Here is a 27,838-nt window from a genome sequence, read left to right on the forward strand (position 1 = left end):
TACAGTGAAACAGAGCAGACAAGCTCTTCCTGCTTGTTGATCTCTTTGGGAAAACTTTATAATGGAGTTGAAATATAAGCAGAATGTGGTTTGGTAAATGTGGGATTCTGAGTAGGGGCAATTAGCTGAATAATCTTACTTGGAAGGTTGGAGAAGAAAATCTGCCTGTGTATTATATTCAGAGTCCTCTTCTGGGTACCATAAATAAAACCTAGCTGTCAGTGAGGGCCTCTGGTGAGTAGGTAGTGTGTAGGGTACAGAGGCAAGTAAATCTCTGCACTAGAGGACCTAACTGTCTAGTCGAGGACACGTGCGTTCCCTAAGCCTAATGAACCAAAGAAATGACATTATTTTCTCTAAGTGAACTGGTATGAGGGATTTGTAATGCCTTGTGTTCTTGCATATTTAGTGCAAATGGTTCTTGAAATGTATTGTAATGCTATAATAATTTTTCTTTGAACCTGCAGGTTCTCCAGAAAAGAAAATTGAACATTCATCCATGAATCAAGAAAATAGTTCTGCAAACCCTATCAAGAATAGAAAAGCAAGTCCAGTATCTAAAGACCACCGGACTGGAAAGAAAACCTCAGAGAATTCATTAGTACAGGGTCAAGTGCAGAAGCGGAACGATGAGTCTGAAAGTGATTTTGAATCAGATCCCCCTTCTCCTAAGAGCAGCGAAGAGGAGGAACAGGAGGATGAAGAAGTTCTTCAGGGAGAACAAGATTTTAATGATGATGATACTGAACCGGAAAATCTGGGTCATAGGCCTCTCCTCATGGATTCTGAAGATGAGGAAGAAGAGAAACATAGCTCTGATTCTGATTATGAGCAGGCCAAAGTAAAGTACAGTGATGCGAGCCCTGTCTACAGAGACAAATCTGGCAGCGGACCAACGCAAGATCCTCCTAACACACTCCTCACCCCAACCCGATTGCCCTCTGATGTTGGAGTGGAGGCTCCTAAACAGGAGTTTGATGTATTTGGCGCTGTCCCCTTCTTTGCAGTGCGTGCTCAACAGCCTCACCAACGGAAGAATGAAAAGAACTTCTGTCAACAGCCCCTCTGTCCTACTGTGGGTCTAGAGCAGGAGGAATTTGATGTATTCACAAAGGCACCCTTCAGCAAGAAGGTGAATGTACCAGACTGCCGTGCAGTGGGGCCCAAAGCACAAACCCTCCCTGGTTGTCCGAAAAGTGTAGATATCTTTGGCTCCACTCCCTTTCAGCCCTTTCCCACATCAACAAGCAAAAGTGACAGCAATGAGGACCTTTTTGGGCTTGTGCCCTTTGAGGAAATAACTGGGAGTCAACAGCAAAAAGTCAAACAGCGAAGCTTACAGAAACTGTCTTCTCGCCAGAGGCGCACAAAGCAGGATCTGCCCAAAAGTAATGGCAAGCGGCATCACGGCACGCCAACCAGCACGAAGAAGACCGTGAAGCCTACCTACCGCACTCCAGAGAGGGCTCGCAGGCACAAAAAGGTGGGCCGCCGAGACTCTCAAAGTAGCAATGAATTTTTAACCATCTCAGACTCCAAGGAGAACATTAGCATTGCACTAACCGATGGGAAAGACAGAGGGAATGGCCTGCAGCCTGAGGAGAGTCTGTTGGACCCCTTCGGTGCCAAGCCCTTCCATCCTCCAGACCTGCCGTGGCACCCTCCACATCAGGGCCTGAGTGACATCCGTGCCGATCACAACCCTGGCCTGCCTGGGCGGCCCAGACCCAATTCACTGCATGGCTCATTCCATAGTACAGATGCCTTGAAAATGGATGATTTCGGTGCCGTGCCCTTTACAGAACTTGTAGTGCAAAGCATCACTTCACATCAGCCCCCACAGTCCCAGTCAGTCGAATTAGACCCATTTGGTGCTGCTCCATTTCCTTCTAAACAGTAGATACTTCTGGCGGACTCTTGGCATTAACTCCTGTTTCAAAAAAGTATGAATAGTTTTATGAATTTGAAAGAAAATTTATTTGTATAGCTCTTTATATCATTCACTCTTACAGGTCAATCAATATAGGTGAATTTTTAAATAAACCAAATAGAAAAAGGAAGTATCTCCACAGGGTAGTGACTCGCTGTCTTTTCCATGCAGGAGAAAAGGGAGCTCGACTGCTCGCTCTAACCCTGGGTTTCAGCCACCAGACGTGACTCCACGGAAATCCCGGGAAAGCACGTGCCACCTTTCCAGTTGTGTAGCCACTGAAAAGGGACTGGAAAGCTGTGTCATTCTTTTTAGAACAGAATGTCACTTGTGTGTGCATATTCTGGGCTCATGGCAGGATCCAGCGTGTAAAACTAAGGTTATTTGTACATACACAGGTTGCATTTGTGGATTTTTTAAAGGTCTCTTCTAATTTCCACACAGTAAAAGCAAAATCTGGTTCTCCTAAAGAATTAAAAAGTTAATACCTGGAGAGAGCAGAGATTTAGTCCTTACACCGTTCTCGACAAAGCAGAGCCAGAAGTAACTGACTATTGTGCCTAAAACTGTTGCATTTTTAGAAACAAGTGCCATTAATATGGAACATCTACACAGAAGCCTAGGACAAAAACTAAAGAGAAATACCTGACGTGTGGAAAATGTAAAAGAAAAAAAATGATACTGAAGAGAGAGAAAAAAAAAACTTACTTCAGGAACACTTTATATATTGTTTTTGAATGGCTTCTTGCTCAAAACTTTTACTGTCATGTCCCTAATAAAGCAGATTGTTGGAAAAATGGGGAGTGAGGACTAGGGTTGTATAGAAATTGTACTTCAGGAAAAAAAAATGTAGCTGAAACCCTGTTTTTAAGACGTTTACAACATAAAATCATGTTGCATTTAATAATGTACTTTATTAAATTACCACCTTCCCCAAATATTCCCCAAGTCACGAGCAACAACTTTCTAGTTAGGTTGGGAGGGTGGAGTAGTTTTAATAAAGTGCACAGAACAGTGAAACCCATAAAGCCTTATAGGCAGGACTCACGCATCCTGCTCCAAGTACCTCTGCACTAATACGCAAGATCTTAACATGGCTATAAGGTGTGAGATGGGAACTAGCATCTCAGTTCTGCTAGTTGATGCGTCTCTAGTGAAAAGAACCCAGCTACCAAATTGCCTTTTTTTTACACCCCAAATCCTAATTAGAAACTTGAGATTTTATAGAAATTGTTTAATAAGATAGAAATTACTATATGAATTAATGTGAATACAGTATCTGTGCTTCCTGTGTCTCCAGCTATTTTAAGTTATAATTAACTGTCCTTCCCTATCAACATTTAGAAGTTTCTAGAACTGATAAAGCTATTTACAAAAAGGGGTGGAAACTCTTATTAACTGGCACTCTTGATTGCTATACTTTAAATGAACTTTCTTTGAACCCAATTAAAGTGTATTTTATGAGTAATCTTATTAGAATATCTTAATTATAGTGCCCCAAATGGGATGAGCTATTTGCCTGTTTTCACAGTTCTAAACTTGGAAAGAAGCAAAGTATATGTTACTCAACTATATATTCATTTTTATTGTTTCTTTTCTCTTTTATATTTTAGATATAAATTTGTGGACAAACAGGGAAGCAAATATGTGAATCACAGTGTAGCAGAGGCAGACCAAGCATTATATTACTGCTTAAGAGTTGTATTTTTAGAGCCCCGACTGCACCAATTACTTGTCCTTGTGCCAAAGGCAAATATTATGTTTGCACCTTTTTTTTTTTTCCTGATTCTCAGGTTGATTAATACTGCTAATGCAAATGCTTAAGTAGGTGTTCTTCAAAACTTTACAGAGTAGACTCAAGTGATACTTTCTTTTAAAAGTGAAGAGTTGATGATTACATTTAGTAAATTCATGGTAGGTTTGTATCAAACAATTTTTTTTTTAATGAAAATTTGTTGATGTGTACACGGTATGCTTTTGACTATTTTAGTCCTTGGCCTTGGTCTCTGCTAGACCTCATGAGTTTTATAATTTAAAAGGGGTAGTAGATGAATTAATGTGGTCTCCTTGGGATGTAAACATGAAATACTTGGATGTCTGATACCAAGGCCTTGCTTACACTTGCTTTTCAATACACTGAATAATTTTAAGTGATTTAGACACTGATGTAGGCACTTCGGGCTTATAAAGTTAGATGAATTCTAAAGAAACAATTTTGACATTGTTTAAAATACTTCCATCCGTATGTTTATTATATTACAGCCCAGTGACTTTCCTCTTTTGAGATTATAGCTCAGAGGAAACATTAGGATTCGACAGGGGACCCAGTCGGATAGAAATGGGGAGATTCCTGTGTGTTGAAGTAAAGGCATTTTCCAAGGAGTACAGGATTAGGGTTGCTTTCCATTTTTCATTATCTCCTCCCACTATCGTTAGGATGTAGGTCACTCTCGTGATGCCCAGGTAATTCCCTTATGAGAATTATGAGACTCTCAAGGCACGTGAAAGAGCCTAACACATACTTGGGACACAACGTTCAGTAAAAGTTTGGTTCTATTATGGGATGGTCCAATTCTTGTTTAAGGAAGGAGAGTTGAAATTATTTTCCTATTATTAATCAGGTGTCCTCTGTGCTTTTGTACGTAAAGTAGTCATAACTAAACCTGTAATACTTGAACATCACGCTAAGGGAAGTAAATTATGAAGCTAGCAAAAATCTGAGGCCAAAGTTATTTCTGTCCTAACAGCTTTAATAATGCTTGTTGATTTTGAATAATCGTTTTAAAAGTGGACCATTCAGTTAACTTTTTAAATATCACTTCACAATTGTTAGTGTTAAAAAGATCAGCTTTTATGGCATGTAAGAATGTATCTGCTGAGACACAAAAGTTGCTTGGTATATGTATTAGGTGGAGGAAGAAAGGTTTTAGGCCAGATGAAAATTTAACTGGCTAGAATATTTATTCAGAAGTATCAGTGGGAAATTGTGTAATTCTTCCACTGACCTACCACCTATCCCTGAATGTGTACTTGGGCACAGTTATGACATTATTTGGAATTGTAGATAGACACACCTTTTGATCCCACCCTGTTTATTGTCTAACGGTAATAGATTGTTGTTCTCATACTGCTGGTGGAAAGAGTAAGGCGGAGCCCCCCTTTGGCTCTGATGTTCATAGGCAGAGCAGTTTTCTTACTATTTGGCTACTCTGCTTAGTTTAGGTTTTGGTACTTCATATAAGCATTGCTAGAAGGTACACATGTATTAATATCACTAGGTCTGAAGAGTTTGGTACATTTGTTTTAATATGTGTAGAATGTGCAGTTAACTTTTTCTTCCCTTTTAGCAAAATCACTCATTATTGTTAGGTCTGATACTGAGCTGACAGATCTACTGTGAGAATGAGATGACATATCTACTGTGAGAATAAAAATTATGTTTGAAAACTTTTGTATACACCAGGGTGTCTATATATTGAGAAAAATATATAAACACACGCATGCATGCACATGTCACATCTCTCTACTGTGGAGTTAATGTGAATTTTTACTTTTAAATGGAATTGCAACCACAATCATTACTAAAAGAACATTCACTCCTAGGGAGGTTTTATAAAAGCCACTAAAAGAATGAGGTAGACAGATGAAAATGCAATGGGTCATCATTTGGGGTTATTTTTATTTAAAAATCGATTGTGCTACTTTTGAAAGAACTTTTTTTTCCTGCTCTCTTTTTGTGATTGAAGGTCATCTAATGGTAAGCAGTACAGTAATAGTAAGCTACTTTTTAAATTGCTGGCAAACAGCTTTAAGTGCACTTTCTTTGATTAAACTTCCATTTTTTGTTAAACTTGAATTTTCTGAAGCCTTTTATGTACCACTAAGCAAATAACTTTTAATAAACCTGATTTACGTGCTTATTATATTTCTGATTGTTACAAAACATACTTTCTAAAGTAACTTCAATCCTCAAATATAGCTGGGAAACTGTTTATGAGATAGAATCAGTTGCTTTTTTTTTTTCTTTCTACATCTAATTAAGCACTAACTGATTTTACGACTTTATTGTCATTACGTTGCTTATTCTTCTTGACTGAATTCTGTCCCTCATTCACTTTGTTTTGTTTGAAATTTAAAATTATTTTCTTACTGTATTTATCATACCTACTGTTTTAATAATCTGCTTTCTTTAAATGCAATAAATCCCAAATGGATTGCATATTCTTTATAATTAGTGACTTTGGAGTTTTTCATTATTTGTCTTAAATGTTTTGGATGTAGACTTCTATTCAGTTCTTTTATTCACACTACAGACATGAAGCACCTATTATGCTCCAGCTACTGGAATAGAAAAATGGATAGGATTAGATCTCTGTGTAGGATTTAAGTAAGAAAACCTATTGTGACCTAGCATTTTTGCAGCAAAAATACTTCATAGCACAATTTGTTCAGGCACTGCAATTACTGATAATTATAATAATGAAGGTAAGGCAAAAACATGACTTTGAAGTACCTTTTGAATGTTTGGCATTGCTTTTGCATTGTGTATAATTTATTTAAGCTTCTTAAAAACTGGTAATGTATATAACTTAAAAAATATTTGGTTAAATAAAATATTGTAATCCTTGATTATGTCAGAAAAGAGGCTTTGGCACGTTAAAACGTTAAAGAGAAAACCTGTTTATTGGACTGGTGGACTAAGTTTGGTGTCAAGATTGCATTATCTTACGTATTATTTCACAAACTGAAGTTTTTAGATTGGTGGCTGGTGGAAAGATTCATCTTGTTATGAACTTTTTTTTTTTTTGACTTAGTAACACCTGAAGTTACATGGAAGAATAAGGGCTTTGTGTCTTTTTAGTAAATTGTATGAAGTGTGGAATGTACCACTGTTCAAATTCATTTATGGTTAACTTCTTTAGAGAAAAATACATCCTGCAATTAGAGCTATTTATTTTGAATAGCGAATTCCTTTTTAAGGAAGTCCAGCTCTAGCATCATCTGTAAGATGTAGTTAATTCTTCTCATAGTGAAGGCATGAGCTTTTGAAGTTTTATGTTGCACACTTAAAAATAGTTCGCTTTTGCTTCAGACAGTTGGCACTACTGAAATTACAGGTATGTTCTACATAGTGTTTTTGATCCCAGTCTGGGATCAAAAAACACTAGTCCTACAAAGCAGGAGTAGAGCTTTGGTGGCTATCATTCCTACCCTCTAAGGACAGAATTTCCACTTTTCACAAGAGAACCCTATTGCTGTTACCTCTCCCTTGTGAAAATGTTTCCTTAAAGGTAGTTTCAGTTTTGGGTCATTATCTCACTACCTACTCAGGAAGTATGATACAGAATTTCAGGGGACATTGGTACCCAGTAGCATCTGTACCTCTTTTGAATTCAAATGCAGTAATTGTGATAATGCATGGAAAAGACACTTCTGTCCCTGCCTGAATAGCTAAGCTGATTCTTCACACATTCTGGCAGGGCTGGAATTACCCGGAATGATGACTTCAGGTGGATACAGATCTACTCAGCTCAGCAGTTGGCAGGAATCCAGAAGTGCAGGCTTTGCCCCTTGACATTTTAATACAGGGCAAAGGATAGCTCTAGGTAGGTACCTGCCAAATGGAGTTGCACAGCGTTATGCCAGTCAATCACAATCTTCAAATCGGTTACTTTGTCCAGGTAGGATGCCAAAGGATGATGTGACAGAGATTCCCTGAATCTTCATTCCTGATTCTAAAATACGATTTTGAAGCTGTTATGTATTATAAAGAATGACAGACAGTGCTTAATATATTTAGTAAACCCAGTTTATTTACATCATACATATTTTGCCATGCAGCTGACTGAATTGCACTCAGTGTAATAACAAAAAAGACAAGCACTATCTTTTGAAAATGGCTTTATATAGAAAGATAATTGCCTCAAATGAGTTAACTACAACCTTATAAATCACAATAGACAATTAAAACAGCCATGGATAGTTTTAAAATGTACGTGTAAAGTCTGTAGGTAAAGAGCTTTTATAGTTTATACACTGTAAAATTAAAACCAGTTTTTTTAGTATGGCATCTGAGTATGTACTTTTAATCTTATTTTTTAATAAATCTATAAAACAAAAATAAATATACATTATTACAAGGCTCAGATTTGTAGGCAATTTTTAAATATTCTTTCATGTTAACAGTGTCTTAAAAAATTTGCCAGTAGTGGTATGCACACAGTAGGTGGTCAATAAACACTGACATACAGAAGTGTTTATAGTTGACAGCAATCCACATTCATTCTTTCCCTACTTAATAATAAAATACAGTAAAGAGGAAAATGAGAGAGGATAGCTTTCTTACAATCTTTAATTTTCATAAGATGAAATGTTCACAGGGTATAATTCTCCCTACAGTCAGAGCTATATGCCTTTTAAATTAAAACAGTCAAACACAGTATGCCCTTTTTATCCATTAAGTCAGATGGCAAGTATTAGATAATTCATACACTCAAAAAACCAGGAATATTTTTTAAAAATTAAGAGAAAACAGAACTTAAAATTCAATGTTTTTATTTTGAGAAGATTTTATGGTAAAAATGGTACCAGGCCTAAAATGACTAGACTTTTCTATTTTTAAATTAATTATAACTACTCTCAGTGTATTTTATTTGGCTAAAATGACAAAATATCTATTTAAGATCAATAATACCATATTAAACCCATAAGGGTTGTTTTGTGGAAAATACATCCTATTATCATTACAGCAAAGTCTTTTTATCACTCAGCAATATGGATGAAATTTGTGGCCTTATGAAGCAAAGTAGCCATTTTCAAAGTAGTGTGTGTTCCATCATCATAATGGGTACAATACAGCGCCCTTAGCCTATTGCGAAGATTCTCCATGCTGAGATGCTAGCATGGGGAATTTATATTCCAAAAACACTATACTGAAAAGAAAAAATTTTACAGATGCATAAATGGAGGCACATTAAATTTCTAATATGAGATGTATAAATGGCAATGTGGAAATAAGCTTTGCCATTAATCAACACTTCTGATATTTAGGAATTCCAATGTTCTGAAGAAATTTGGATAATATTTTATATATTATTCCACTAAGAAATTTGGATATTTTATATATTCCAATGAACATGTTTTTGTGAATGACTGCTTCAAAAGGGATTTAATTTATACATATGAAAAGACCACAAACAAGAGCGTTGTATGCTAGGGCAGTGAGACCTATTTCTTAGGTATATACAATAAAGAATAATGTTTCAGGCCCAAATACTAGATAGTGTGTATCAATACTCTGAGTTGTCAATAAAATGCTAACACATGCATAAAACAGGGAAAGACTAGAGTACAAGGGAATAATCCTGTCATCAGTTGGGGCACCTGCATGACTTTGTTCTAAGGCTTAAGGTTCATTTTGGGGTCAACCCTGGGCCATCTGGACTCTGTGGCCTTGAAAGTAAGTAGCACCCATTTAACTGGGAACCCCCATCGATCAAGAAATTTAGGACTGCAGATTCAGAGAGGTGAAACTCTCTATTTTGCTACAGGAATTTTTGAACCAAAAATCTGTAATCCACTGGCAAGAGTGCAATTATTATACGGAACTAAGTAATATTCTTTGAATTTAAAAAGCTTAAATGTGAATGCCTTGGTTATTAGACCACAGAATTGGTTGCCTGGTCATATAATCAGTTTTTAATGCGCTTCTTATCTGATGGGAAATGACAATGCAAGTTCTTTTCCTCTTAATGCCTCTCTCAACTTAAAGGAGGAAAGGTTTAAAGTTTTTGTTCTAGCAAACTAAAAAATCCAATGTTCCTAAGGAGAAGAGAGCCTATAGCTAAAGGAAATCCTGTCTTACATGCCAGTTTCTCGCAAACCATGTATTTAAAGGCTAGTGATGATTCAAAACCACTCTTCTGGCTGTGTTAAGCATAGGCTATGGCAACCCTGGCCTTGATGAGGCACTTCAACTTGATCAACCACTGTACGTATCTTCTATTAAAGAAATCACACAGGATGACTCCATTTTATAATGGAGGTAAGCCCTTCCTAAGGAAATTAAGCTGGTGTTAAGTAAAACAAATACTGTTTCTACACTGGTTTCACATTCATTGTTATTCAGATGTTTCTTATAAATGTCAACTAATTTTCACTTTCTGTACAAGCAGCAAATTAGTAGTTTTAAGGGCCGTAAAGCAGTTATTATTACAGATCCCCAGGTATATTTTTCCATTTTTATAAAGTATTACTCATGATATATTAAATAGGAGGAAAAAGGAAAAATGAATGTGAATCTTAGAAATAGTGGGGTATACAACTCCCCATTACATATTGCTTGACGACTGAATACACCAGGCGGCCATACCTGAATTCACAAATGTGAAACATGGTCAGGGCAAGGCTTGCTATGCCTGTACTGCATGACATACACTGTTGACTGATGCCACCAATATAACATCACTACTGCAAGGATATGCCATATCTGGTGGCTTGATCCGAGGTAGTTTAGTTGTCCTAAAAGGGAAGGCAGAGAGAGAACAATATTGATTGTAATATTTTGATATTAAAATAAGAATGTATTTTTTATCTCTGGCCTTAGAAATATGGCTTAGCGCAAAAAGATTTTGGCAGTGTCAGAGCAGCTGGAGACTGACAGGAGATTCATTCAAACCCAACTGTTTTTTTAAAAAGGATGAATTCATATTTGGGTCTAATTTAAGGACATTGGTGAATTTTGAAATGCTATTCCAAGTGTGTCTTCCAAATCTAATTTGGTTAATTTCAGGAATTTGATCTTTTGTCTCCCCTGTCTCATGTGTTCTCTATCTGGATATATGTGTCATGGACGAATCCACAAAATGTAATTAGTATGGCTTCATTAACTAAGGTTGATTAGTTCATACACAACTCAGAACTATTTCTCTTTGTGCTTAAAGTTTAAATTCCAAGGAGGTTAAATAATTAACATGTGGGAAGCTTCTTGAAAAAGAACAAAATAAATACAGAGCTATAGAAATTTAAATGTAAATCTCTTTTCCTTACTCATGGTGCTTCTATGGTCACGTAATGTAAATATTCTCTAACCACTGTCCCTGTCTTTTCTTACAAAGAGAAATAGTACAGTATGTAGGTTTTAAAGTCTGCACAATCCTTTCTGTAGGGGTTCCGAGCCTTTTTTTGGTCCCACAGCACACTTTGACAGTCCAGTGAAACCCACAGACCCATTTTCAAAAGCACAAAATACAGAGTATTATAAAGAAAACTGATCATACTGTCATACAAGTATCATAGATCCACTTAGTTCTGTCCATGGGTACGTTTGGGGATCTCTGGATCCCATCAAATACCATTGTGTTGTTTCTATATTTTTAAAAATGTAACTGAGCTGAAAGTAAGTTCTTAGGTGTCAATTTGTTGATCTCATAGTATTCACCCACCATCTCACCACTGCATGTTTCTCTCTACAGCCAGGTCATAAATGGGGACTGGCAAGACAAGGTTTCTAAGCTACTCATTCAAGAGCATCTGAGACTATCATTTTTTTTTCTGAGAAGACTTTTTATCTCGTATGGTCTCCATGTCTCCACTGCCCCTGCACTCTGCCACATGCTCCTCTACACGGGGCACAGTTTATGTCAAGCTCATCTGGGGGACAAGTTATGTAACATTTGACCTTTTATAGGGGTCTTATGTTAGACAACTGGGAACTTCTGATATGAATATTTTAAGGCATAAAAACACTATGGCCACAATTATGTAGTGTAGAAAAATTTCATGGTTGAATTTTCTACATGTACTTGTCATGAAGAAATTAGTAATAAAAGAATTATTAATAAAGTGATATAAAAATGTATTTTGCCAGAACCATTTTCTGAGGAAAATTCTGGCCCTCCCTGAAGGATGGGTGGTCTTCAGTGAAGGGACATGTCCTAGTTATGCTCTTGAATCCTAATGTTTACACTCAGGTTCTTCTTTCTACTCCACTCGTATTTAAAACTCACTGGTGAAAAGTGCACAGAAGAATGTCTGAGGTTCTGTGATCTATTCATTCACTAGATCAGGGTTTCTCATCCTTTCTCTTCCCAACGTACATCATGAGTGGCATAATCCTATCTTCAATTCACTGTGGAAGAGAATCTTAGCCCAGGAAGGAAGGACAAGTTTGCAGTTTGAATATGAACCACTGCCCTACTTCTAGCTCCTCAAACCAAAAAAATCACTGCTCTCTGTACTCTGTTATTCTTGACTCAAGCCAAAGCTCACCTGGACTTACACCATTCTGTCCCTTACTAAACCACATTTTCCACTTATGGGACTGAGGTCGAGGGACATCATCATCATAATAGTTGCTGGCATGTGCTGAGTGCTTACTACTTGTGAGGAACCTTGCTAAATGGTTCATGTACATTTTCGCATGCAGTCCTCACAATAACACCATGAGAGAAAGTATCTCCATCCTCAGATGAGGAAATGAGCTGAAAAAGTACAAGTAACTTATTTAGCTCATGCAGCTAGTAAGTGGGTGATGTGGATTTGAACCCAAGCAGTCTGACTCCAGACCGAAGTTCCTAAGCAAGCAAATACATGTTTTGGACATTATTCATTCCACTCAGTGTCCTCTTGGTTCTTTTCTATCAAAGATGGTTTTTTTCTGGACTGAAGAATCAGGGAAATCTGTCCTTCTATTGGGTTACTAGCTTGTGTATATCTTGTGGACGTGAAGATTTTTAACTTCTATTATCTTCCCCTTAGCACTGGGTACCAGGAAGCTGAAAGGCAGATTGGTGGCCTTTAATTTTAGAACCTCATGATGGATATATGGTGAAGTGATCCTAACCCTGGCTTCTTTTCATTATCTTACTTCCTTCTGTCATTCTTGTTTTGTGGATCTCTACATGTATAATTTTTTAAGATGAGTGATATATAAAGAAGTCAATGATAATTGATAATTAGGATCCACAAAAAAAGCAGTGGTTGGGAGTCAGAAGACTCCCAGCTCTGTCACTAGCTCATAATCGGGAAATGGTGGTGACCTCATCTACTGCACTCAACTCATGGTGAGGAGGACAGGAAGTCTGTGAAAGCCCTTTGAAAGTTAAGCTTTTAGGTAACATATAACAATAGGAGGGTCATTCTATAACCAATTATATTGAAAAAAATCTAACTTTTGATACTCTGAAGCATAGACTTCCACCATATATTTAGAATAAAGTCACAAGATCACTATGAAAGTGATACTTACCTGGAAAGTACCGTTCTGGAACTTTGGAAATGTAGAATAGGAAAGCAAGAAGAGCAATCACATACATCACAATTACACGGGGTGCAAAGTCCTGAAAAGCAAAACATTTTTTCACAGATCTTTTTACTGTGACTGAATTCCTAATTTATTATGAATCGAATTCACAAATTAGGTAGAATTCATAGGTGGAATTTAACCTTGTTAAATCTCAACTGCTTTTGTTGATAGTCTCCAATTATAGAAACCTTGCTCTCAAAACTGTAGGAAACAGGGGCACCTGGCTGGCTGTCAGTTAAGCATCTGACTCTTGGTTTTGGCTCAGGTCATGATCTCAGGGTTGTGAGATCGAGCCCCTGTCGGGCTCATGCTCAGTGCAGAGTCTACTTGGGATTCTTTCCCTTTCCTTCTTCTTCCCTGTAGGAAATGGCCCACAGGAGTGGAACAGAGTACTCTAAAGGTGAGGGTACTAAAGAAGCTAGAACTTTAACATGGTTGAAGGTCCTAAAACACCCAACTCCAACTACAACATAGATGCATGGGTGGAATGCATATGGGGAATGGAGTTACCAGCTGAACAAGCAAAATAACTGAAGATCAGGGTCTTGTAGCTAGAAAAGACACAAGAGGTTTAGGGGGCACCTGGGTGGTTCAGTCAGTTAAGTGTCTGTCTTCAGCTCAAGTCATGATCCCAGGGTCCTAGAACTGAGCCCCATGTCAGGCTCCCTGCTCAGCGGGGAGCCTGCTTCTCCCGCTGCCTCTGCTGCTCCCTCTGCTTGTGCTCTCTCAAATAAATAAATAAATAAATAAATAAATAAATAAATAAATAAAATCTTAAAAAAAAAAAAAAGTTTGGCCCAACAATGAAATCTGTCCACCAACCCGATAAACGGTCCTCCTGAATTACTATATGAAGCAGTCTATCAGTTCTAATTGGAGAGCTTTTCCTTGCCCTAAGAATATTAGCCAGGTAAAATTGTTACATATTGTTCCTAATTCTGGTTATAAACCTAATTCACCAAGAAGCCATTTAAGAAATAAAGACAAATTACTTCTCTCTATAAATATTTGAGAATTATCATGGCCCTCCTGAAATCCTACATTCTTAGACTAATGACTATGAGATTTCTCCTTCTAGAACACAACCACACCCTGCTTCCCAGGATTAGCCCTTCTGGAACTTTTCATCTTCGGTTAAGTCTCTCCCTCTTTCCCCATCTTTTAAAAATTACAGCTTATTAGAGAATTTCTCAGGACGTCTCCCTCTGCTTCTTCACTGGAATGATTTGTGATCACATTAGATTTCCATCTTTCAGAACCACTATTTTCCTAAACCATATTTCTATTGTAAGATTTTTGGACACAGGAAAGCTCCCGTATTTTTCTGAATTTCTCAAAAATCTACTGGCTTAATAGGTCTGGTTCTCTATCATTACAAGCTTAAAAGGGATGTGTTTACTTCATCTCAAATTTCGGTCCCTTCTATGTCAATAACCAGTTTAAATTACCCAATTAAATCTACAGTTGCATTTCACCACTGTATTTTCTTTAACTTATATTCAGGGAATTAAAATTGGCGGAGAAATGATGTTTTCAGATATCAGGATCACTGAAGTTCCTCATCACTACTGTCTCACTTTCTCCCAATTTCTTAATCTTATGAAGAAAGCATCACCCTGTTCTCAAGTTGACAAATACCACTCAACTAGCTATATCACAGAATTTCCTTCCTTTCCAGTTTTATACCCAAATGCTTTCCATCATGCTGTTGCTGACTTCATGCAAGTACATGTAAGCCTACTATTCGTTCTCCCGTCTTCTAAAAAAATATGATCCTTTTGAATAAAACCTGCATTTAAATCCCCATATTCCAGACGAAGGTCCCACTGCAACAACTGTACATTATTTCTGCTAGATTTCCTGGCATATTTACTGATGTTAAAAATTCTTAAGTTTATTCTCAAGCATATTCTTAAAGCATTTTTGTATGGATCTCTGAGCTCTTATTTCTAATTCCCTTCTCAAGAATACTGAGGCGTTCTCACTGAGCTACCTCCTAAATGCACTCCGACTTGCCCCATAATACCTAACTCTATAAGCTCTTCTTTTACTTCCCAGTATATTGTTCTTGGTAGTGGGACATGTTCTCATGGCTCCAGCTAGTAATGATTTTCAAATCTTATCACTAGTCTCAAACTGTGACCTAAATTCTGACTCCATCTCCACCTTTACATCCCACAGTTGCCTCAAATTCAACAGGTCCAAGGAAAAATCTTTCCCGGCTCCTTTTCCTCCACAAAACAATCAATCAATCAATCAATCAATCCCTCCTAGTTCCATATTTGTGTTATCACTGGCATTATCCTTGCCATAGCTAACAAAGCTGGGAACTTGGAAGTTCTCCTCCACTGACTTGGGCATTTACACACTCACGGTAGCAGAAGGAGAATTAAGAACGTATTTTGCAGAAAGACATCTTGGAAAAAAAAAGCAATAGTTACACTTCTTTTTCCTGCAAGGCATGCTTATTTATATAGATGTGAACATTATGGCATTAATATGCAATTATAAATATTTTCTCAAATGACAGAGACCCAGCCATCTGGTCTGATTATAGTACTTCACCCCAAATGAATATAATCTAAAGGACAAAAAAAAATGAGAAAAATACCGACTACACTCAACCTACCTGTACAATAGGAGCACCGATTCCTCCATTGAGCCAAACCCAGTGAAGGGTAGGGATCACTCCGTATCCCGAAACGGAACAGAAGATGATGGAGCGGAGCCTCTGCCACTGCTGCGTGAGGTAATTGGGATGGATCTGCGCAAAGAACACTGCCAGGATCATAGCGAGCACTGTGATCAAGTACACTTGACGCCAATACTGGACGGGAAGGAAGTCAAATTTTCATTGTTACTAACAATAAGAGAAGGAAAAGAGCAATTCTGGCCTTTCCACTATATGTTCCAAACTTATTTACATTTTTTCATTTCTGAACATGGTTAACTTCCTTAAAACACTGCATGTTCCATATACCCGGTTAGGTTTCTTAGGATGACAGTGAGTTGGTAGAAACCACATTTGTTCATACAAGAGCATTTTCTGAGTACCTGTTATATGCCAGGGACAATTTAAGTCCTGTAGACACAAAGCTATGACACGGACTCTCCCAGTGGGTGAGCTCATAGACTATGGGAGGGGCAGACACGAACAAATGATTATAATCCAATGGTAAGTACTGTAACTGAGCTGTGAACAGAACGTTGTAGAGTCACAGAGGAGGGGATGTCTGCTACCTGGAGTAGCTAATAAATGCTTCACAGAGGAGATGGTATCTAAGCAGATGATTCTTGAGGAATACATATGATTGTGTGGGAAGAGGGAATTCTCAAGGAAAAGGAACAGCACATACAGTGGGAAGGTTTTGAGAAGGGAGGCTGAAAGGCAGGTGTACTGTCAGGCTAAGGAATTGGAACTTTAACATGTTGGCACTGGGGGAATAGCAAGTTCTTTAAGAATGAGATGACAGGTCTGCTTTTCAAACGGACTTATTAGGTAACTCTGACATCAGTATGAAAAAGAAAGCGGTGACAGGAAGCCAGCTAGAAGGTATTAGAATAACTGATTCAAAGAGCGAATGGAGGCTTGGGCTCTGGTTGAACAAGGAAGACAGAGATGTGAGCAGCAGATTCAGGAGACTTTTTAAAAATGAACTCAAATCTTAATGGTTGACTGGATGTGTGAGAAGGCAGTAGAGGATGGCCAGAATGTTTCCATTACGAAAGGCCTTGCAAATGGCTTCTACTAATGTGGCAAATGAGCAGCGATAATCCAGGTGTGGTGTTTGTGTGGGTGGGAGAGAGAGAATGGGAAAGCATGAAATCATGCACATTTTCAAACAGATTCAGTCTGAAGGGCTTACAGAATATTTAGGTATCTAAACGAGCAGCTGAAGCTCAAAAGTTAGCATGACATAGAGCAGAGTTCTTAAGCTGGGCTCCAAGGACTTCTGTGGGGCTATTAGCTTCCTGAAATCACATGTCAAATTGTTTGGTTAATCTGTGCCCAAATGTATATTCCCCTGGATGGAGGGTCCAGAGTTCTCAATCTCATTCTCAAAGCAGCCTGTGTTCCTTAAAAGATAAAGAGCCACTACAGCAATTGAATATTTGGAAACGATTAGGTACCAGAGGAAAGAAACCCATTTTCCCTTTAAGTGATCATTAGCTCCAGTGGTTTTCTCTTCTCTTGGAAACCTAGCTTTTCTGAAAAGAGATTTACAAGAAGTGTCCCACTGCTCTCTTGAATTATCAGGTATGTTTGGGCAAAGGTAAACAGAAAACAGGTTAGCTTTCAGAGAAAGAATAAGAGAAGTAAAACAATTCAAATATGACATGACTGCCCTCACAAGCTCCTAGTTATCAGCTTATTCCAAATTTTCTAAAAGATATAAATGGTTTCATGCAAAATGAGTAAGTGAAAGCTGAGCAGATATGAACATTTTATTACTAAAATCAAATCAATTTACAAGGTTAATTGCATACATATTTAATTAAATGCTTATGTTCCAAAGTAATTAGGCCTAAAAAGCCTAATATGTAAGTGGCTACAATCAACAATTCTCTTACTTCAAGCCAATTTTATGATTTTTCTCTTTGCTAGTTTTACCCTTTAGCTTTACTGGCAGTTATCTCTGTTATTGTGCAGAGACAAAGGTCCTACTTAAGAATTCCCAAAGTCAGAGGAGTCCTGCGCTACAGCCAATCTTCCCAGTATGTTAAGGCTGGGGACTATGGCTTGGAGCACCTGCTACGTGTGGAGGGCTTGTGGAGAGGACAGGCTCTACTCCTTTGTGAGCAGGACTACAAGTACCTAGTACATACACTGCCCCTGCACAGCTCTGTCCTGGCTCTGAACGGGAGGGAACTAAAGGACAAAACAGAAAAGAGTAAGGTAGGAGAGCAGGAGGAAGAGAGAGGAGAGCTGAAGAGGACTTCCTGAATGGGGGGGCTTGACATGTACTGAGCCCAGTGGAAGGGTCAGTTGGCCTCCTTGGCTGGGACGTGAGGTGCTGAGCTAGAGGACTGTATTCCATAGTCCGGCGGGCCAATATAATCCGATGGCAGTGTTTCAAATGCTGCTTTGCACAAGGCAACAACTGACTTCTGTGACATCAGCGTCAAAAGTAGAGCTGATCTCGAACTCAGAATAGATACATACTTGTTAAAGTCACTCACCACCCAGCTGGTCTGTCTCTGTGCTTACCTCCAAATATAAGACTAAAGAAAGGAAAACGTATTTCTTATGAAGAATTGGGTCAACATGCTCACAGACAAACCCTTTGTTTTTTTCACTGAGAGACGGGTAAAGGATGAGGGAAAATGAAAAGCAGCAGCAAGCTTCATAATTTCATCAGGCGCTAACTTTAACTTCAGCTCTATAAACATAAGACATATAATGTGCATCTGAGGAATCATGTAGCTATATGGATTTGCTGGAAACATTAATAATGTAGTGTTTACATCTGTTTTAAGAAAATATCTTCATATATTTCAATGGAAAATTAGTAAAAGGAGTATGGATCTGGTAATAGATATTAGAGATCAAAGGGCCCTTTTGAAAAGTGAGTTTACACAAGACTCTTCTTTCCTCTACAAGTTAATTACGTGTTTATTTAAAAGTTCAAAGGAACCACGGTAAGAAAACCCAAGACCTACGTGAAAGACAGAATGTAAAATGTTTTAAGTTACTTACGTTATTACAATAAAATGCATAAAATACCCCAGAGACATAGCATCCCAGTATTCCAATAGAAATTCCTGCATAATCTAATGCCATCCATCTTCGACAGGTTTTTTCTGATCGATGGCAGGAAAAAAGATGATAGCCCACAGAGCAAAGCATACAGACCTATGGAAAATAAAACAAATCTCAGCAAAGTGAAACAAAAAGAAATTGAAGCAACTCATGTGTGATGTTCAGGGAAGTGGTTAGGTCAAGCCCAGGCTTTTTCGCCAAACAGACTTGAACCTGGATTCTGGCTTTGTGCCATAAGGCAAGCCATGTCATTTCTCCACATCTCAGGTTCCCTATGGGTAAAATGGGGATAACAGTAATAAAGAAATTTAAAATGGTAGGTATTTTATAATATAAAATTTTAAATGAGTAGCACAGCAGTGGGAAAATTATACAATGTAAATGTTTTTAAAATATTAATTGAGGCTTATTTGGATTCACAAATGAGTTTCCTTTTAAAAAAGTACCCACTAGAAGTAGTCCTTAAAAAATTAATCAAAGAACATAGAATTGTATGATGTAAAAACATAAGCTCCTCCCACTTAAGCTATTCCCCAGCAGTAGCTCCTGATAACATTTGTTATGTGTCCTAGATATCTTCAATGAATGTATCAAACACCTATAATATATAAGTCCACATGTACACAAACACTCGATACATTCTTTTTAATCAAATGGAATCACATAATACATTCTGTTCTACAATTTTGCTTTTTACACTTAAGACTTTCTATGTCTGTATGAGATTACATTGTAGAGTTTACTTTTGGGTTTTGAGTTAAACACAGTTTTGTTGCGTCCAAGAAAAAATAATTGTGACTTATGCTGACTATATGTTGCCAAATTGAGAGCAAAGCTCATCTGATTCAAGCAGCTCCTCTGAAGACTGATAAGGTTTCCATGGCTGAACTCTCTCCAGCCATTAAATACCAGCTGTGTGTCATGCCCTGGGGGTACAAGGATGAGACCTCTACTGTCTGAAAGATTTTCCTGAAACAAGTGGACAAACAAGTGGTGATGTAAGAAAACAGAGGAGGAAGGGGCCTTGGTTTGTGGCATTTGTTTGGTGGGTGAAGTGGTGGGGAGAAGAGCTTTACAGAAGGGCTGCGACATGAGCTGGCATTCAAGAATATAAATAAAGGTGGCCACATGTTTACTGGAGGGTCCACAGAAAAAGCAGTGTATTGAGAAACACAGAACCATTAAGGAATGTCATGTGGCCCTCTTCATAATACAATTATGACAAGTCCTACACCTCAGAGAGTTTTAACGTCAATATTATGGGCGAGGTGTGATACTACTGAAGATTTTAAGTGCAGCCTTATGTAAAGGCTAAGATGGGAGGTTACAGGAGTAGCCCTGGAAAGCAATGACAAGAGCCTCTAGTAAGCCAGTGACAGTGGGGACTGCAGTAAATGGCACAAATGATATGAAGTAGGTCAAATTGATAAATATTTTGTAAGCAACTGCTCAGGCAGAAAAATGGGTCAGCTAGCCAGTCTACAGTCTGGTCATTAAACCTAAGCAGGCTCCACAGCCTCAGTATCAATATTCAAAACAATGTACCTAGCCACAATGTCATTTCTTCATCCATAGTCTAAAATCTTCATCAGTCTGTGGCTTTGGCTAGTAAGCCACAAGTCAGAGTTCACTGACCCAATTAAATATAACTCTCAGAAGCTTGGTTGTTTGTTTTCTCAGATTACCCTTGAGATTAAACACAGTAAATCCTGAGGACACCAAGGTGTGTATTCTCACTGACAAGGGAAGATCTCATTGTCACAATGTTAAGTGACACAAAACAGCAAGCAGAGATGATCATATCTCAGAAGCAGGGAGGCAAGTGGGTGGGAAGAACCTGCACATACACAAATGTCAAATGTGCTTACCTCTGGGAAGTGGAATTTCAAATGGCTTTTACTTTCTTTCATATGCTTTTCTGTTTGTTTGAATTCCTATGTGAGTATATTTTATAGCAAGAAACAACAATAAGGCTAATTTCATTGTGAAAAGGAAAATAAAGAGAAAAATTATACTTTTCAAAAGCAATTAAAATATATAGTGTTAACAGAGAACACTGAGTTTTTAAAAAGTAAACCTATACTTAGTATCTGTTCTAGGTTTTAAAAGAAATCTGTTCTAAAAGAAATGTGTTATTATTAGAATTCCTTAAAAAAAACGGACTGAAAAATGATCTGGCAAATTGAGTTTGGTTTCAGTTTTCTGGAAAGTTTCCTTTTGTGGACTATCTCACTCCATCAAGGCAGACAGACAGTTAGAATGTGACATCCTATATCTAATCTCCTTGGCATGATAACCAAATACTTCCGGATCTGGCTCCTGCCTCCCTCCAGCCTCATCTTTCTCCATTCTCCCACGAGCCAACCACAAAGGCCAACCCCTACAAGTCCAGAAAGTGTTGAACTGTCTCTTGCTTCTGGGCCCTTACACAAACTACTTGTATCTGCTTAAATCCCTGCCTCACTCTCCCTTCTGCCCTCCTACCTAGGTGACTAGATCTTTATGACAGGCTGATTTTGTTCAGCACTGTATTCATGATGCCTAGCTTAGTGCCTGGATGTAGATTGTGGAATTTAATGCAAATGAACTGAATCTAGGGAAAGGCATTCCTGGATTCTACTCTTCCCTAAGACAGAAAGACCTCTGGGAAAGTTCAAGGCCCCTGAAATTACATTCTACTTTTCAGAATGTACTCTGTTAATCTGGTTGGTGGGAAGGTACTGAGTGTATAAAATGGTAGAAGGGAAAGAGAAAAAAATGTTATGTCTTTTAAAAATTAAATGTGAATCAATCATTTTTTTGCGGGGGGGGAAGAGGGAGAGGGGGAGAGAGAGAGAGAGGGAAAAGGAAAGAGAGAATCCTAAGCAGACCCACACCCAGCACGGATGCCCAAGGTGGGGCTTGGTCCCAAGACCATGAGATCATGACCTGAGAAGTGATCAAGAGTCAGATGCTTAACCGACTGAGCCACCCAGGAGCCCCTAAATGTAAATCCATCTTAATTTGTGGTTTATCATGCTGCCTGCTGCCTCTAAGAATTTGACAAAATTGAGGCAACAAGTTATAAATTTAATTTCATAAAAATAAAAATAACAGAGATGGCAGTTTTCAGTAGGAAAAATCTGCTGTCTTTAGCATTTGTTAGCATCTTGCTGCCTTTAGCAACTTTTACAGTGTGTAACAAAGATCACTGCACTAGCAGCTGGGAGAACAAGATTTTACTGTCCTGTTGAATAATCCTGAGCAAGTCACCCTAACATTTTGGGCTTTTCTTCATTGGCAGTTGTAATTATTTCAGTTTTTCAGTTCTGCAATGCATTGTTTTCTTAAACCAATAAGAAGATTAATATGCTTTCCTTGATCTAATGTCAGTTGTGGCTGGATGGTGAAGGAATAAAGGGCAGGCCCGAGGGTAGAGGAAAACGTGGGATTTTCAAAGTAGATACTATCCATATAATTAACAGTAGAGTATAAACCAGTTTAGTCTATAAGATACATCTAATGATTTAACTATAAAGAAATTGATTCATTTCTGTTTTAAAACCAGAGATGGATTCTAAGAGATGTTTAGGCTGCAATCAGGACAAAATGAGTATACTTTAAAAATATTAAAGAAAAAATAATTTTCAAATAATAACAAAAATGCAAGAGTATTCTTTCCCTCAATGAAACTTAAAATATTATTCCAGAAACCAGAATTAGGAAAAAAGGGGAAGGGAGATGTTCCTAACGTGTTTTTAGTCATTTAACTCCGAAGTCTTGAGTTGAATGGTGAAGGTCTAAAGTTATTATTATTTTTTAAGATTTTATTTATTTATTTGACAGAGAGAGACAAAGCGAGAGAAGGAACACAAGCAGGGAGAGTGGGAGAGGGAGAAGCAGGCCTCCTGCCGAGCAGGGAGCCTGATGCGGGGCTCGATCCCAGGACCCTGGGATCATGACCTGAGCCGAAGGCGGACGCTTAATGACTGAGCCACCCAGGTGCCCTGAAGGTCTAAAATTAAATGATGTATCATGAAAACAACATCTGTGCAGCTGACATATAGTACAGATGCATCTTTCACATGGTAGCCACAGGTTAACTGCAGGGAGTGCTGGCCTGTATTTGGGGGGGGGGGGGCGGGTGATAGCTTTTAATTTTTATGTTTTTCTGCACACTCAGCATTTTTTTTAAATTTTACAAATGTCAGCAGGATTTCAGTCCATATTTGTTTTTTCTTCAGAATTATTTGTTTTTAAAACTATTATATGTAACTTTTAAAGGAATTTTACAGATCCTTGAAGAAAACTGAAAGTGCTAGAGAACTAACAAATACAAGAGGTAGAAAGGAGAAACTGAAAGTATTCGAAACCAGGAAAGCATAAAAAGACCAAAGGAAATGAACATTAAAGCAACAGAAAAGATCACCACCAGCAAAACAAGACATCAAAATTAAGACAGTATGGAAACAAATACTGAAATCACAGACATATAAATAGGAAAAAGATGGGAAATCTGAAAAATGTTTTAAGCAGTAACTAGTGTTTTTTTTTTTTTAAAGATTTTATTTTTGACAGAGAGAGAGAGTACAAGCAGGGGAAGCAGCAGGCGGAGGGAGAGGGAGAAGCAGGCTCCCTGCTCAGCAGGGAGCTCAATGTGGGGCTCGATCCCAGGACCCTGAGATCATTACCTGAGCCGAAGGCAGACGCTTAACCGTCTGAGCCACCCAGGTGCCCCAGGAACTAGTGTTCTATCTCAGCCAGAAAATAGGGTTCCTATCCTTATATTAATCTTAAAACAGAAATCTCTAAAAAGGGAAGGAGAAAAGGAAAGGCATTTTTTCAATCTTTAAAATCTACTGGATTTCAAGTATACTCTAACAGTAAAGTCTAAATATACTTTCATAAAAACATTTTTGCTGCTTATATTATGAAAATGAATAAGCTAACCCATATGCTATTTTGGGACTCTTTAAAACAAGTGGTGGCTGTGATGTAAGATCACCTGCCCAAGCTCGTCTGACTAAAGTTCTCTTTACCAATAATAATGTTTGTGAAATGACTTACCTGGAAGCAGAAAAGACAAATAGAACAAATTACAAAATCTTCTCTGGACGCACTTGCCGAAGGTAACACTGATGTCATATCATATATTCCCAGGGTAAAGAAGAGAAAAAAACCCAGCAAATGACTCCAGATGTTTACGGTCTCATTAGATAAAATAAACAAACTGGAAAACAAACAGACATGCATCTCAGATTCATATTGGCTCGCTCACCATCAGCATTTAGAAGGTTAGGGACAGTTTGGGGGGGCAATTATCTAACATTTGCTACTTTAAGCCCCTAACCCCATCTTTGCCTTTGCAAATATGGTATCTCACTTAGTCCAGTTGATCTTTAGGTTCTTCCACATCTCCACCAGTCCTGAGATCTTAGAGCTTTTTGGTGCTCACCTCTCTTATCATATTTACCATTTCCTTCCTCATCTGAGTTATTTATGTATAAATTCCATCTCATCCTCCAGCCTATCAGCTCCCTGATGGTTGGCACCATCCATCTTTATGACATCACTGTCCCAAGCAGAGTGCCTTGCTCAGATTAGATGCTAAATGTCTACAGAAATGAATGTGCAGATTAAAACTGGATGTTAGCTACCATACTTTCATGTTCAAAAACAGGTATCCAAAAACCTCCTAAGGTTAGGCACAAACTTAAAATACCTTTTTAGTACACATTAAAAGCAAATGCAAAGCTAAACAGACTCGAGAGAAGCATTTCCACTGGAAATGTCCTTTAAGATAGGCATGCTGGAACAGCTTTGCTGTGGTTGTGTGAAACCAAACTAGTTCCTAGGTCGCATGAGTTTCTCCTTTTTAGGAACAATAGGTTACTTTAAATATCAGTACTATTTGCCCACTAAATGTCTAACTGGTTTGAGTTTAAGTAGCCTTAACAGCACAGGTTGGTGTAGAGTGTACCACACCAACCAGGAGTCAAGAGGCTCACTGTCCCTCCATCCTCACCCTCAGCAACAAATTAGCTCTGTGATCATAAGCAAGTCACTTAACCTCTCCAGCTTCAGTTTCTTCAACTATAAAACAAGGGAGGTGGATTAGATGCTGCTGCAAGTCCCTTCTAGCTCCTTCATTTTGTGAAATGTTTCCCTAGCTGTGGATAGAAATCGTCTGATTATTTATTGTTTAAAATTCTCATCTGATTATTTATTGTTTAAAATTCTCCTGCATTTCTCTTGCAAAATCTAATCTTTTTGTTTGAATTAAGGTCTTTGACATTCACTGGTTCAGATTCCTTATTAATAAGCATTAATGTATAACTCTAACTTGCTGAATTTGTAGGAATCACCATGGTTCTCATTTTCCCATTTTTACACATCATAAACATAACAGGGTCTCACGTTATCAAACGATCATCAAGAATAAAGTGAATCTTCTTATCATGAATTTCAGGCTTTACCCTGTATAAGCATCAAGTATAAAGACTACTCATATGGGAGCGGGGGGAGTGAGGATGCAGGAATGTGAAGGAACATATAGGACTAGTTTGATGATCAATACTCTGCCTGTTGCCTCAGAACTTTTCACTGAAAAGTGAAACCCAGTATAACCTGATTAACTGAACTGAGAGGCACAACCTTGGCATGCTCCTTCCAACTAACAGAGTGTTGGCAGAACAGTTGTAACACACAAAACCTCTCCTTATATCCAAAATCTGTCCTGGTCACTCTTGACAGCTAAAAGAAGAGAGGGCAAAAGTTGAACTTGGAAAAGACCAAGCTGGTGGGAAGAGCACTTGGAAGAATATTCCCTGTAGAGAATTGACTCTTACTCTGTGAGAAGTTATGCCTCTCTGTTCAGCTTCAAAACCAATAATCAGGATGATAACAAATCACCATTAATTGAGTGCCTGTTAGGCGTCATGCCCTGTGTATCATTTTATACACATAATCTCATTTAATCCTTAATATTTTTTGAAGCAGGAATTGTGATTATCCTTGTTTTTACAAAAGGGTAAAATAAGATTCATTAAATGGTTAAGGGGCAGATCTGGATACCCAAGTCTTTTTGACTCAACAGCCCAAGATCAAAGCACTGTATGTATTTCACTTCTCAATCCATGAGATTTGGACACTAACATCAGAATCCAGAGGACTACTACTATGTGGGTAATAAAATACTTAAAGTATTAAGGTAATTCACTACCTGCTCTGTCCTTGTGGAACTTCACCTCCATAGCAAGGCCCAGCTCTGATTTCTTGTATAATAACCTATGCAAAGGAGACACTGGGGAGGCAGATAGTACTTAGGAGTCAAATTGTGAAGGCCTGTGGGCCATCCACTGAGTAGGGATGGGCAGAATGTCACCTTGTGACTGTGAGTCCAAAACACTTTCAAGGCAGGGCAAAAGGAACTGGGGAAAGACCACGCTGAAAAGACGAAGAATCAGATGTGTGATTGCTTCCTGAGCAACTCAACATTCCAGCACTAGAGTTTGTCACTATAGCATCCTAGATCTAACCAGTATCTGTACCTTAATTCTCTTGAAGTGGGGTTCTTCATTTAAGTACATACAGTGAGTTTTAACACAAAGCTAGCCTAAAAACCAGAACAGTGATTTTTTGGTTTTATTTTTTAAAACCCAGGCTTTCAAGAGACTCATGGTTTTAAAGGTTTAGATAAAGAAATTCCTTTCTTAGAAATGCTTCTAGGGTGCTCTAGCAGAGGGTGGTGCCCGTTAGAGTCTCTCTTTGCTATACTCCTTTTCCTACACAGCATTTTTCACAATGGTTATTATGCAATAGAGTAATTACCTCTTTAATGTGTGTCTTTCAGACCAAACCTTAGTAGTTTCATGAGAACAAGAGCCATATCTGCTGTTCTCTGCATGACCTGGTATAGTGCCTAGCACCTAGGAGGGGCTCCATAGTATCTGCTGAATGAATGAGTCAGGGGTTTCTCTCAGATATACATATACATGCATATGGCAATGTGAACCTGTTTTCTATTATATTAATATAATTTCCTATTATATATCATGTTAGGCATTTATCAGGCCCAAACCATCTGCATTTCCATAGGGTTGATCTAAAAATAAACAAAGGTTAGGTATACACTGGGGCAAGTATCACTTGGCCATTGTTAGTGGGGTCGATTCCAAGAAGCACCAAATGCGATAAAGGATGTAGAAGCTCTCTGTAAACTGCAGAGCACCATAGGAGAAATTGCTATGGTGGTAATTAAAATCATTGTTAACTGTCATTATTATTGCGTGGATCAAGCACCCGGCGAGGGGAGGAAAAAAGATAACGAGAGGGAGAAATGGCAAAAAGGAATGAGAAGGATGGGGCAGTTAGGAAATGATGGCCTCGGGGAAAGCTGCACAGACCCCAGACAAAAAGGGTGTAGGTGGGGAGGAGAGGCTGCCGGCGCGCCCCCCGAGGCGCGCCCCGCGGAGGCGGCAGGACCGTACCTTTTGATACACAGCCTGGAGGGCAGGTAGGCCCGGTAGCCGTCAGTGATGTACGGGTTGTCCTTGAGGGACACAGGGATCTGCTCGTAGGTGTAGAGGCGGATGCCGCGGGGCACCAGGACCGGCCAGTACTGGTAGCTGCCCAGCTCTATGTAATGCGCGCTCTTCAGTAGCTTCTGATGCATCCTTCCCGGCCGCCGCCGCTCCCCCTCTGGGGAGCTCGCCCAGGCCCCGCCTCCCCGGGGAGGGGGCTTTGCCGCCGCCGCCCCCGCCCCGGAGCCCGCGAACGCAGCGCGAGGTCCTACGGTCCCGCTGCTGCCCAGGCCCCGCTCCGCGCTCGCACCGGCCGGCCACCGCCGTCTGCGCCGCGGCGA

The 27,838-nt window shown here is 38.7% G+C and overlaps 2 protein-coding genes across 7 annotated transcripts in view; one reads left to right on the forward strand and one right to left on the reverse strand.

The window, feature by feature from the left end:
- Positions 1-12,622, forward strand: part of BMP2K (BMP2 inducible kinase) — a 139,501-nt gene extending 126,879 nt beyond the window's left edge. For 2 of the 3 annotated variants that reach the window (XM_027600706.2, XM_027600708.2), the window contains one exon: positions 468-6,144. In XM_027600706.2, the coding sequence (XP_027456507.1) occupies positions 468-1,900 (1,433 nt within the window). In that variant the 3' untranslated portion in view covers positions 1,901-6,144. Of the gene's footprint in view, positions 1-467; positions 6,145-11,403 lie in introns of those variants that run through there. The other variant, XM_027600707.1, reaches the window with a different exon arrangement.
- Positions 1,795-27,838, reverse strand: PAQR3 (progestin and adipoQ receptor family member 3). 4 transcript variants are annotated; one of them, XR_003521097.2, is made up of 8 exons: positions 27,465-27,838; positions 24,043-24,205; positions 18,934-19,089; positions 15,865-16,062; positions 13,179-13,269; positions 10,302-10,450; positions 7,545-7,665; positions 1,795-1,930 (listed from the first exon to the last, which is right to left on the reverse strand). XR_003521097.2 is itself a non-coding variant. In XM_027600710.2 (7 exons), the coding sequence occupies exons 1-6, from the start codon at positions 27,647-27,649 to the stop codon at positions 7,577-7,579; spliced, it is 882 nt and encodes a 293-aa protein (XP_027456511.1). In that variant the 5' UTR covers positions 27,650-27,838; the 3' UTR covers positions 1,795-1,930; positions 7,545-7,576. The 4 variants fall into 4 exon arrangements, 2 of the variants coding, with proteins under 2 accessions (XP_027456511.1, XP_027456510.1); XR_003521098.2 differs by lacking the exon at positions 18,934-19,089; XM_027600710.2 differs by lacking the exon at positions 10,302-10,450.

This window comes from Zalophus californianus, chromosome 2 (genome assembly GCF_009762305.2).
Source record: "Zalophus californianus isolate mZalCal1 chromosome 2, mZalCal1.pri.v2, whole genome shotgun sequence".
NCBI classification, from domain to species: Eukaryota; Metazoa; Chordata; class Mammalia; order Carnivora; family Otariidae; genus Zalophus; species Zalophus californianus.